This window comes from Poecilia reticulata, chromosome 12, assembly GCF_904066995.2.
Source record: "Poecilia reticulata chromosome 12, P_reticulata-male-v2, whole genome shotgun sequence".
Classification (NCBI taxonomy): domain Eukaryota; kingdom Metazoa; phylum Chordata; class Actinopteri; order Cyprinodontiformes; family Poeciliidae; genus Poecilia; species Poecilia reticulata.
In genome coordinates, this window is record NC_088841.1 from 16,211,902 (window position 1) to 16,225,347 (window position 13,446).

The window sequence follows — 13,446 nt, forward strand, 5'->3', positions numbered from 1 at the left end:
CAGTGGGGAGTAATTTTTCAAATGCAAATTAAAAACCCAAAATGTATTTTTAAAGTTTTAAAGTGACTTAGTGTGTTTTCCAGTTAAGTTACTAATGAAATGAATGGAGAGACATATGCATGGGGGAACTGAGTGCTGAGAGGGAAAGATTGGCGTGAGGGGAGGAGTTGTGGGAGGGTGCAACCCGGATGGGGGTGTGTATATAAGGGTATGCAGATTTCACACACAGCAACAGACTTCACAGTGTCTCAGCTCCAGTGGATCTATCTGCCTTATGCAAACATTTTTTTCTTCAAATTAAGTCAAAGAAAAGAAGAAAATGGATTTCACTACGGCTCCTTATGACTACTACGACTACGAGGAGACAGAGAACTCCACTATGTGCGACTATTCAGAGTGGGCGCCATCGTACTCTGTCATCCCGGTTCTCTACATGCTCATCTTCATCCTTGGCCTCTCAGGGAACGGGATCGTCATCTTCACCGTGTGGAGGGCTCAAGGCAAGCATCGAGCTGCTGACGTCTACATTGGCAACCTGGCACTGGCAGACCTCACCTTCGTGGTCACTCTGCCCCTCTGGGCCGTTTATACCGCCATGGGCTACCACTGGCCCTTTGGAGTGGCTCTGTGCAAGATAAGCAGCTACGTGGTGCTTCTCAACATGTACGCCAGCGTCTTCTGCCTCACCTGCATGAGCTTCGACCGGTATCTGGCCATCGTCCACTCCCTGACCAGCTCCCAGCTGCTCACCCGTCGACACATTCGAGCCTCGCTCGCGGTCATCTGGGTGCTGTCTGGTCTGCTGGCTTCCCCCACTCTTCTGTTTCGCACCACCAAGTACGATCAGCAAACCAACCGAACATCTTGTGCCATGGACTTCAGCCTGGTGGTGACCATTAAGGAGCAGGAGAACCTGTGGATCGCTGGTCTCAGCATCTCCTCCTCGGCTCTTGGCTTTCTCCTTCCCTTCCTGGCTATGATGGTGTGCTATTGCTTCATTGGCTGCACCGTCACCCGTCACTTCAACACCCTGCGTAAGGAGGATCAGCGTAAAAGGAGACTGCTGAAGATCATCACCACCCTGGTGGTGGTGTTTGCTGTCTGCTGGCTGCCCTTCCACCTTGTGAAGACCGCTGATGCCTTGTCGTACGTAGACTTGGTCCCCGCCACCTGCGACTTCCTGCGCTTCCTGCTGCTGGCTCACCCCTACGCTACCTGCCTGGCCTACGTCAACAGCTGCCTCAACCCCTTCCTCTATGCCTTCTTTGACCTGCGCTTCAGATCTCAGTGCCTGTGCCTCCTCAACCTGAAGAAATTCCTGCATGCCAGTCCAAACAGCTCCATGTCCTCGCAGAAGACAGAGGCTCAGTCACTGGCCACAAAGGTGTGACCACAGCGGGGGAAGAGGTTGAAAAACAAAACTTTGCAGCATCATCTGCAATCGGTTTCAGGGTGTCACCTTTGCCCAGTAGGCCCCCACCCTCCAGGCCACTGACTGTGTGGACTAAAGAGGAGTGAATGTTGTTGTTTGGGGGGGATTGAATCAAACAGAAACTCCAGACTCTCTTCAAGTGGCAGGCCAGTGAAACTGAACAAGGAAACATGCATGAAACGCTGTTATTTGAGGAAAATCCTGGAATGCTCATGAATTTCTCTTTGTTCTTGTGTGGACTTTTTGAACTGGACTGGACCGCCGCTGTTCTTATTGTCGTTAGTGAGCACTTGAGGAGTGATCTCCACCGGATCAGCCGGTGGTATCTTCCCCATGTCTGGCTACGTTACGTCTCCAAGTGAGCATGTAGGAAGGGAGTGTCAGTCTGGAGCGAAGGTGTTGGGGTCAGATAAGATGTTGTAAATTGTAAATTTGCGTGTGTGTGTGTGAGAGAGAGAGAGAGAAAGATGGGGCGTGGAGAGTGTTAGGGGGGCTGGCTGCCTGCAGACAGACCAGACAGACAAACAGATGGCAGCTGACAAATGGTTTCAGGTTGGTGAAAGGTCCAATTAAAAGGTGACTACTTTGACAGTCATCTCAGTGTGAAGTTATGAGTTGTGTGCTTGTGTGTGTGTGGATGGTGAATGTCTCTGAATTTCCTCCTGACAGCAACATGAAAGAATTTTGTAAATACATTATTTTTGATTTGTATTAAAAGAAAAGGTGCTCTGAAGAAACAAACACTCTCTCTGGTGTCACTCTGTTCCCTCCGGTGGCTTGTTAAGTCTTACTGGAATGTATTTTCTCCTGTCCGGTAAATATGCTTCTTCCTGTTGAGGCATTGCTGGGAGAAGGCCGTCTCCCCTCCTATTGTGTTTGGGAGAGCTGAAATCAAAGCACATGTCTGCAGGAAATGCACCCTCAACTTCTGTTTCCCTCTCCTCTAACAACTCACTCACACAAACAATCCAGCGAGGACAAACGTTTCTAAAACGGATCAGCCACAGGAGTATTTGGTAGTCTCCCAAACAATGTAAAAATCTGAAGTGTTAATTACCAAAATGCATTCCTCAAATGATGACCAAAATAGTCTGTAGCTTTTAGTGGGCTCCCAGTTTAGCTGGTCCTGGAGGACGGCATTGACGGCTGGAAGGAGAGGGTCCAAAGTCTTTTAGCTGCTTAAATCAAGTCCAGTGTAAAAATGTCATTGCAGTGTACGTGAGCAGTATTTTTTTTATCAACCTTTAAATCATTGTTACATTTACATTAGATGGTCATTTACACAACAAAAAATCTGATTTCTTAGCTAGGAAATGGTTAATGGAGGAAGTGCCAACAACGATGAGTGAAAAACATGCCAATTATGAAATATGTGAAGAGTTTCTAGTCTCACTTACAGTAAAGTAAGACAATGTAAAGATGCAATATTTGTGCTCTTTACAGTGCATTACTTTCTAGTTAGGTAGGATCTGACCATAAATGTTCATTTATTTGATTTTTAGTCTGCGTTTCACACAGGACGATAATTGATGATGAACAGCCTCCAATAGCCATTTCCTGTGTTAATAATTTGTTATTTTCTGTGCAAGTAACCAGCAGCTTAAAGGCACATGCAGCAGTATTTGAGTAATCTCAAATTACTTTAATATATTTTACGCAGTCCCCCATCACGTGATGCTAAAGCAAATTGTTTCATGAAGCCAGAAATACAGTACAGGTTTAGCTTTAAAGCACATTTCGAGACTAAACAAATTTGACATTAATAAGCTTTTTATAGGATATAATCAGCAACAGCAGGGAGACAGAGGGATTGGGCTAATCCTTAATCAGTGATTTGAAGTGGGTGTTGCTGTTTGTTCTCCTCTTGGTAATACCTGGTAGCATGGCTTTATATGAATAATGGAAATGGATACGCTTTATTTCAGTAAATATGAATAAGGAAGCTGGGCCTTCATTGTGAATAAGTACAACATCTTTGTTAACTGGGAACACAAAGTTGTCATTCTTCTCTCTTCATTTCTGTCCCAGTTGCAATATTAAAAAGTAACCTGCAAAGAATCTTTTGTAGGTTATAAACTAATTCTAAATTCAAAATATACATATGATTCAACTTAGTTATATTTGCTAAAATAACATGTTAAAATCTGGCACTACAGGGCTTCACTGTGCAAACACCAACTTGAATTTATTGCATTAGGAATGCATGTGAGATCAACACAAAGTAGTTCATTTGTAAAGTGGAAATGAAAAAAAAAAGTTTTTCATGATAAAAAATAAAAATCTAGAAAGTGGTGTGTATATTTACTCTTTTTACTCCTCATCTATAAATAAAATTCAGTTCGGTAAGTAAATGAATCTCTGTTCTGTCAAGAACACGGATATTTATTAGAGAAAATTTTGTGGAAAAAACACAGCTAAAGAAACTGGAAAGACATGGAAAGAATTCATCAGAGAAGCAGCAAAGAGGCCCTTAGTAACTCTGGAGGATCTGCAATGATTCACAGCCAGGAGGGAGAATCTGTTAGCAGGAGAGCCACGTCCTCCCCACTGTGAAACACTGTGGCAGCTGCCAGGATGAAAAGCTGAGGCTGCAAAAGGTGTTGGACAGTGATGGAGGTTCAACGTCTCGAGCGACAGTGGGCTGCTTTAGACGGAACCATGTGCATAAGTTAGAAAGGCTTAGCCAAAATCCTGATATAAATCCAATTGAGAATTTGTGGCAAGAACTGAATGTCAATGTTCACAGAATCTCTTCTTCCAGCTTGACTGAGATTAAGCTACTTTGCAAAGAGGAATTGGCAAAAGTTATGCTAATAGATATATGCCCCAAATACTTAAGTTTTGTTAAAAAAGTAACGGTTGAAAAAGCATTGACCCAAGGAGATAAATACAAATGCACACTACACTTTTCAGATTTTGATTTGTAAAAAATGTTGCAAACAATGCATCATTTCCCTTGCACCTTCAGGTTTTCTTCCGCTTCTTAGTTCTGCACAAATTTGTGTTGGATTTGTGTTTCTCAACCTTTTTTGGGCCAGCCTTTATCCAAAAAATCTTTCTCCAAACAGAAAAAAACTATTTACAAAAAACTTAAGGGTGCCTTTGTTGTTATTTCCATAAGAGAGGAATACAGAGGAACATTTGTCCATGATGACTCAGAGAGATATGAAACATGGCTTTCAAAGGGGAACTTTGCATAATGTCCAGCAATATTCCTGCTATCAACATGATTGTTGTCACAGTTCTACATGATTTGACTATAAAAACACAGTAAGCAATTATGAAAGTCACCTAAACCAAAACATTCCCATAATATGTGTTGCAGAATAGCTGGGTCAGGACATGGAGATACTGGATAGAGTTTGACACAAGAAGTTTTATTCATGCACTGAAAGATCTTTAACAAGAAACAAGTGTTTCATACCAAAAACTCCAGTGTCTCTTAGTAATCTGTTTAAACCCAGTAAGTGAAGTGCAGTTTATGTGCAGCAGGATCATAAGAGTAGGCCTTCAGATGACATAAGCACAAATTTGTTCTCATCATATTTTTATGAACAATCTGTTCTTTTGAAAGAAAGTGTGAGAATAGCTTTTACACATCTGTGTGCTAAATGAAGTTATTGATCACAGAAATGCATTTTTAGTCAAAAACGTCAACAAACACTCTCAAAAACCTTGTTGAAAGCATTCCCAAAAGAGTTAAAGCTCTGGTAGCTGCAAAGGTGGGTGAACAACATCATGTAAAACCCTTTAGATCAGTGTTTCTCAACCTTTTTTGGGCCAGCGCATCCCAGCCTATATCCAGGTCCCTCACCGCCCCCCACCAAAGAATTTGTAGGCTACTTTACACTCACTATTATTTTATCATTAATATTACTATCACTATTGTAGATGTTTTGATTTTTAGGCTTGTTTCTGTATTTATCATCAAAAATAATTTCCCAGAGGACAAAAAAGTCATGGGAATAGAAATTATTTTCACAGGTGTCTAAGAAAAATGCAATGAACATTCAAGTTAAAATCGGTAGGCCTAACAGCAGCCAATCAGAGTGGAAAAAATATTCTTGTTCTTTGCCATTTTCTAGTTGTTAAATATTTCACAAAATGACCAGATAAAAGATGAACAACATGCCAGTTTAAACTTTGAACTATTTGCAAATGACTGAGCTCTGCAACATTAAAACATGGATAGAACTGTAGCTACATTAATCATAGCTCTTCTTCTCTTGTCAGTTTCTGGTGGTGCAGCTCTGTGCTGCCTTCAGGAGAATGGGACATCAGAGTATCATCCATAAAATTTCACCCACTTGGCATTTATTGCGCAAACCAGAGCTTTCAGTGGAAAAACAAAAGTTCCAGGTCCTTTTAATGCCATACAAATATGGGACAGAAACATGGATTATATCTTTATATAGACCTGTCTATTGATTTATAGATTAATAGTTTTACTGGACAGAAATTACAAAGAACTAATCTGGTTCTTAATCAAATCCTAATGAGTAAAATTGAAAGTGTCATGGAGTCATCAGCCTCATGACATTAACACTGACATGAAAAATAATATTGTAGAAATAAATATATCAAATCTAATTAAAAACATAAATAAGTGATCAGTTCTTTACTGTTATGGTCTGTAAGATATGTTTATTCTCAGTACTAGATGTGGTCTCAACAAACCCATGACACTTCAACAATATTATTTTACCTTTTATCTGGAAATAGTGTCTGTTTATTCTTGCCATACAGTCCTCTGTATTAATTATTGCTTGAAAGGTCTTGCCATACCAGTTTATTCCTCTGTATTTACTTCAGTTTCTTAGTTTATTCTTGCATTTTGTTCTTCATTCATTTCCATTTAGTTTCATTTGATTAGTATTATCCTCTCCTGGTTTATTGCTATGTCCACTTTAGTTTCTTTCCTGTTGCTAGATTTATTTTATCGTTTATGACGCTCACCATCAGTAATCTTCACTCACCTGCTGCGCCGCCTAATCGTCATGTGTTTCACATCATGTGTTGATTTTTCACTGTTCAGTGTCGGATTCTCTGTTTTTATGCCATAATTCACATCTAGTTCGTCGCTCCGTTTTATGTCCCGCTTCTCCTGTTTCAGAGTTTTGCACAATGTGCGCCTCTTTTTTTTTTTTTAACCCCCTATGGTGTGCAGCGTTCGGAAAGCGTATCGATGGGGAAAAGGCAGACTGACATAAATCTTTTAAAACAACGGAAACAATTTCGGTATTCTGATTATTACAATTTAAAAGTGCTGTGGTACCGTTCTCACACACGTTTCATACGGGACCACTTACAGCACCGGTGTTAACGCTATAAAATGAACGCTCTCTATGGTGGTATCACCCATGGAGGGATTTCTTTATTTAAATGGGTTAATTTTTCAGAGGGATACAAAGTGAGGGTATCGTGATTTTAGTAATTACATGTTTATAAGAGCGATTTTCTGCTGTCCTTCCATGGAGGCTGGCAACTTTCAAACGGAAATAAAACACCTTTTAATATAAGTTGCTGCTTTGACATGATCACAGAACTGCCAAAACATATGTACAAAAATACCAGACAAAGTGAATCACAGCAACGTCATCAGCCGGTGTAACGCTGAACTGACACGGTGAAGCTACAAGTAGCAGGAGAGGAGCTGCGCCAAGAAGCTAACAGAAGCTAACAAACACTGAATAGAAGAAGAGCTGCCATCGATACCGTTGCAGCCAAGCATGATTTAATGTTACACAATACAGTTTTACCAAGTTGCTCAAAGTCTAAACTGGTACTGTTGTGCATATAAGGTGTAAAATTTACCTTTTTCGACCAAACGCCCCCAAAGGCATCCCAGCGCCCCCTTTTGTAAGAATGTCCGCCAGCGCCCCCTGCAGTCCTCTGAACGCCCCCAGAGGGGTGGTACCGCCCACGTTGAGAACCGCTAGATTATTACATAAATTCCTACAAGACGTGGAACAGACAACATACATTTAAGTTTACGGTTGCATGTGCAAACCGTTATGCACCAGGAAACAAAGCATGTAGTCTTCGAAGAAGTAGCTTGTGTATCGCAACTCCATGCAGCAGACATTTTTTACAGGATGTCTTGTCACATTATTCTCCACCTGTTATCATCAAAGACAAAGCCCTGCTGTGAAAGATAATCTGACCAGATTATTTTCATAGCTTTCCAAGTTTTATGAGGCCAATGTGACCACATGGCATGAAGTGGACAAACTGCAGCTCTACAGAAGTGATTTATGCCATTTGATCAAACGTGACCTGAGTATTTGTCTAAGCGTTTAGAAATGATCACAAAGTTTTCTTTTGTTTTCTCTGTGGAAAATCAAGATGGGACATGCAGGTCACAGATAAGCCTTTAAACATCTGTGAACATAAATTGTGTTTTTGTGTGTTTTTCATTCTTGCTGGGAAAATTCCACAAAGATATTTTTTGGGAGGAAAATATGATTTTACTAGATCTGCTCTGCAGCTCAATTATATAGCAGATTATGTGGAAGGTCAAAAAAGCTGCATAATTTATTGTTAGAGAACTGTGGCATCTTGAGGTCTCCATAGCAACTATACGTGATTCTTCAAAGTAAAAAACAGATTGTAAGATTTTACAAACACATATTTTTTTAAAAAAAGTCTTGCTTGTGATAACTTTAGCTTAATTTCAGGTTTCAGACAAACAAAAAGCTCTTTTTTGTCTTCACAGAATTTAGATTAACACACTTTCTTTGAAAAAATTCAGGAGATTTGACACACAAGCCGACAAACCACAGTGGAACTATTAGTTATTCTGTTATGGAAATAAAAACGCTGTTTAGTTGTGTATTGTTAAGGTTATTAATAGGCAATGCAAAGGCGCAACGTCAGCTGGAGATCGGCACCAGCAACCCTCCCGACCCCACTAAGGGACAAGGGTGCAAGAAAATGGATGGATGGATGGATGGATGGATGGCAAAGGCGCAACAGACCTGCAGGCGGTAGAGTGCTGATGTGGAAAGGTTGTACAAAGATAAAACATCCTGGTTTATTAAAGTGGGCCCCTCATTGCCATACTTGATACTTAAATATATTGGCAGAAACTAAAGGAGTTTCTATTAGTCCTCCTTAAATCATTCGTTATCATATCAATGGGAAGCAAAAAGCTGCAGCTCTCAGTGCAAGCTGGAGGCCAGTCTCACTTTATGTCAGAAACACATGTCCCTGTCATCATAAATCAGAATCTAATAAACCGGGTCAAGCAGAAAACAGACAAAGGAAGCGTGTGCATATTTCTCCCCTGTCCCAACAATAGAGGCAGAGCAACTCGGCCTGCAGACCGGACCTGAAGCCGGGTCCGACCCTGGTGGGGAAGGATGAGACGCTGACCCCTGAGGAGTCTTGGAGGACCCTCAGCTTCCTGCCACACGGCTCTTCCAGAACAACCTCCCCAGAGAAAAGCTGGACTGGAACGGATCCAGCAGGCCAAGCAGGAAAGGTAGACAGAGGGTGGTCAGGGTAGCAGTTCCTGATATGGGTATCCTGTCCTTCAGAGACGTCTGTTTGCTTAAGATGCTCACCTCTCAACCCTGTCTGCAATGAATAACTGCAGATAAATGCTTCATGTTCAACGTGATCTTGTCTAAATATTCAGGTAGTAACGTGGTCGGCAACAAACTGAGTCAAGTCTCCTGAAATGATTAATTGGAGGCATCTCTCCCTGCCTGCCTCTATAGATGGCAAATCTTTTCAAAGACGCTCACACAAGGCAGCAATCGTTAGTGAAGACACGTAGTTTCCGACGGAGCGGAAGAGTCCAAGCTTTAGGAGTCTCCGGATCTTAGGTTGGAGAGGATCATCCTCTTCAATAGGCACAGAGACTCCCTTCATTCTCTCCTCTATCCTCGCCTTTGTGCCTCCTACCCTCCCTCAGGTCTAAATGGAGGCCCTGTCATGTCCAACAGGCCTGAACCAGTTTAGGGTCTCAGCTGCACTTACAGGTAACAAGTGGCAAAAAAATAAAATAAAAAATCTCCATCAGGGCCTCGTCCAGAATGGACAATGTGACCTGCTGATTATCTTGGATCTTACACACGTGCAACTAAAGTATAACAGTATCTGTTATACTTTTACATCCACATTTATTATAACTTGACGAGAAGATTCTGCTGCTGTCCGCTATGTCTGGATGCCACTGTGATAATTTACTTGTTTAAATAACTTCACAGTGGCATAAATCTTTGTGCACAAACACTCTGATGTTTACTCAGTCACACTGTGGAGAGTCCATCTTCCTGTCAGTGACATCAAGCATTTCTTTATAGTGTCTATCAACAGGCAGATAAGTTTGGAGTTCAGTTCAGAAGTATTTTTTAGAGATTTATGATGTTACGCAACAAAATGTTTCCATCATATGATGTTTTACAAAACCACATTGCAAGAGAAGTGAACTGTTTCATTGGGGCAAAACACCAAACTGCCTACCTGGTGGTTGTTTTTATATGAATAAAAGTAATTTCGTGAATCAATGTGTGTCCCACAGGGCTCTATACTGGGTCCAAGTATGTTTTATATGTATATTCTAAGAGGATGTAGATTTAGAATCTGTGGATCCCTTCATTTTTTACAGTTTATTTTTTTTTTTTGCAGTATTTGTACTTTGATTCTGTAGATTGATTCTGATTCAATGTATGCAGATGTCAATTAGTCAAAGCAATCTGCTGGGTTTCCTTGTAAACTTTATCTACTTTGAATAATTAATGGAGCATAATGTATTGTTTGATAGCTAGAATAAACTGAAATGAATGCGTGATTAAATTAAAAAGTTGTGTTTTTTGGTAAAGTAATTTGAGACGACATTTATTGGCGCTTTATAAAAAAACTGAATCGAACTGAATTGCATTAGATGTCATGCTTATTATCTGCAGAGGGTCCTGGCAAATTGACAAATGTTTGGTCAAGAACTACATGCTGGTACATGAAATGTTTAAGGGTTAATGATTATTACTGATGCCAGTGCCTACAAGCGTTTCATCAACAAATTTAGCCAATTTAAAGCTACTACAAATGGAAATTTGAACTCTGGATCCCTGTTAATGAACAATGTTACACCGGGGCTTTAAATTGGGTTTAATAGTCTTTGGTTTATTAAACACAATGAACAGGATTTACAATTGTAAACTGACTCTGCACCTTGTCCAAGTTTCTTTGTGATTTACTACATATCAATAATCATAGCAAATTGTATTTATGATTGGAAACTGTGAGTTCAGTGATGCTCCACAGCGTTGTACTGCCTTCAGATCTGTTCTGTGGCTTATCTTCTATGTGTGTGATAAAATATTTGTAGCAATTCAATAAACAAACACACAATATTTGACATATGTACTCATTCATTTTCCACCATTTTGGTAACGTAAAGAAAAACATCTTGGGTAAATTTCATAAGGCATAGGAATGTTTGCCTTATCCGTAGATTCCCACATGGCATTGCTCCTCCTCAGCAGTCGGACTTTGTTCATTTCAAATCATCTGTGAACAGAACAAAAGAGGGGCGGCCAGAGTAGACAGCATAATCCCACCGAGAAAGAAAACATCAGACAAACCGGTTTTCCCTTTAGAACATCAGGAGGACTTTCTACCACAAATTGTGACGCAGCCTTTCTCAGTAAACACAAAGGAAAGAATCACAACTGTTTACGTTTGATCACTTTTAAGTCTATATAACTTGATTAACCACCACAGCTTTTTGGATAGCCACATCAGCTCTAATTTAAGGGAAGAAAACATGAAACCAGATCAATTGTAAAACATGGAAAGGAGTCGGTTTTGTTCTCTGTGCAGGGTTCAATAAAGTCTCAATTTCCCTGAGTGAAACATGTAAAGCACCTGGTTAAAGTCGGCTCAATCAAATATCACAGTGTTTGATCCTCCTATTTTCATGGCAGTGTTTTTTTTTATGGCCAGGAAGTGCTAAACAAACGATAAAAAAATTTATCAATGTAGCAAAAACTTTGATTTAACATGAGAGAAAAAAATATATGGTAATTTGCAAACTTCTGATGAAGAATTTTATGTTAAAGAAGTAAAACGGTTCTCATGTTGATTTCTGTTCTTGTTATATCACTGTAGTTGATACTGTACAGTAGAGATAACTGAATAAACAGAGATTGTTTTTTTTTGTTTTTTTTACTTCCAAAGAAGTTTCTAAAGCAAAAATCCTTCCTGTCATGAAGTCTCCAACTGCTTTTCTGACATACGTAAATAAATAATAGTAAAACCTGGAACAGTGAAGAATAGCATCCTGAAAACATCAAACATGGCAGTATTCATCATGATTATGAACAACTTTAGTCAGCTAAAACTAATGAAGTATAAATAGATGAAACAGGATCAGAATTTGGTCAAACTCATCTCAATGATTTAATCTCATATCCTGACTTCTGCACAGCAGTATTTTCAATTACTGTCCTTATAAAACAAAAATCATTCTCCATTTTTAATCTTTAATTTAACAGATGTTGAAGATTTTCGGGGGGTGTATTTCCAAACCTATGTACCTAATATGACTGCAGTGACATCGGCAGAACATTTTAAGACAAAATCTCAAACAAATTATGTCATTATGTTAAAAAATCCTAGAATTTGTTATTATTATACAGTATGTCTATTTCTGTACTCATTTGTAAAAAATTTAATGGTTCTTTGAGTGACATGAAATACGCATGTTAAAATAAAGTCCAGGTTTCTTGTAAATAGAGGCTCTTTGTTCAGTCTTGAAGGATAAAGTAAGAAGTCAGTCAGCTGCTGGGCAGCTGTTACAGCTGTTTCTCTGCACCAGATAGTCATCAGTATGATGTCCAGGGTCATTAAATAAAACTTAAACACTATACGGATTCATGTAACATTGGATTTACAAAGTGCTTTGGAGGTCAATTGAACAGTTTTTTTTCTCAGTCTATAACTTGTAAAAACTGAGAAAATTAGGCTTTTATCTTTTAATTTCACACTTCTTCGGCAGGTGGTTTGTTGAAAGTTGAGCTGTAAAATCCCACAGAAAGCATATAAGAGAACATACAGGGGTCTGGATTCCTGTGGTATTATAGGGTACTGGTGTTAATTTGAGAAAGCAACTGCATCTTGAAAGCGTGAGCCTCATCACATAGGTGTTATCACATGCTAATTTAATGTTTTTTTATTTTCATGAGCCTAATCCTTTAAAGCTAGAATGCAGATTTCATAGCAAACTAATTCAATTCATTCACAAAAATAAGAGCAGTTAATGTTAGCAATACAATGTTCTCCAAATTTCAGATCATGAAACACCAGATTTTTGATTCAAAAGTATAACGTCATCAGATTATCTCCATAAATGAATGAAAATTTCAAAGTGGATGCTTTGATTAGGTTACATTTTGTCCCACTAAAGACTATTCGTGTAGTCATAAATTAATGAAATGAGAGTAAATTGTTTAGAAATTTAGTTTGTCATGTAATTATGTTTCCGTTTAATTGGCTTAATAGCAATGTTTGCATAGTTCAGCAAGCGACAGCTGGGGTCACAAGTCTGTGCCGCAGTAATTATGTGGGAAATTTTAGAACCACAATGGCGCTGTAACGTACAATCAAACTTCTGTTTGCCATACTTTTCTAAGTATCAGTTGTAGCAGAAAAAAATTCCTCTCTTACCAGTCTAAGCAATAAAAAACCGAATCTAAGTAAGCATTCTTGACCTTGTGATAGCCTGGTGACCTGGGTGTACTCCTCCGCTTGCCCGCTGACTCTAGTTGGTGTATCTTTGTAAGGGTAATCACATTGTTGCTTGTGATTCAGGAAGATGAATTTTAACTTTTTAAACAATTTAAATACTATCAATAATTTCTTGCTTACTCAAAAATAGCTGGTGATAGAAACTTTGGGATTTTTAGAATTATTTTAGATTTCTCAAATTAACTTATCTCCTTTATCAACAGGTTTTTCATAGCAAAAATTCTGTTTCAGATATAGGCCTACATAGTGTTCTTCGCATA

The 13,446-nt window shown here is 39.3% G+C and overlaps 1 protein-coding gene across 1 annotated transcript; it reads left to right on the top strand.

Annotated features, from left to right (window-relative positions):
- The first annotated feature begins 220 nt into the window (after positions 1-220).
- aplnrb (apelin receptor b) lies at positions 221-2,173 on the top strand. The gene has a single exon (XM_008424122.3). The coding sequence runs from the start codon at positions 320-322 to the stop codon at positions 1,388-1,390; it is 1,071 nt and encodes a 356-aa protein (XP_008422344.1). The 5' UTR covers positions 221-319; the 3' UTR covers positions 1,391-2,173.
- The last annotated feature ends 11,273 nt before the right edge of the window (positions 2,174-13,446 follow it).

Excerpts from the sequence above, each read along its gene's own strand:
- aplnrb (XM_008424122.3), top strand. The coding sequence starts at position 320 with ATGGATTTCACTACGGCTCCTTATGACTACTACGACTACGAGGAGACA.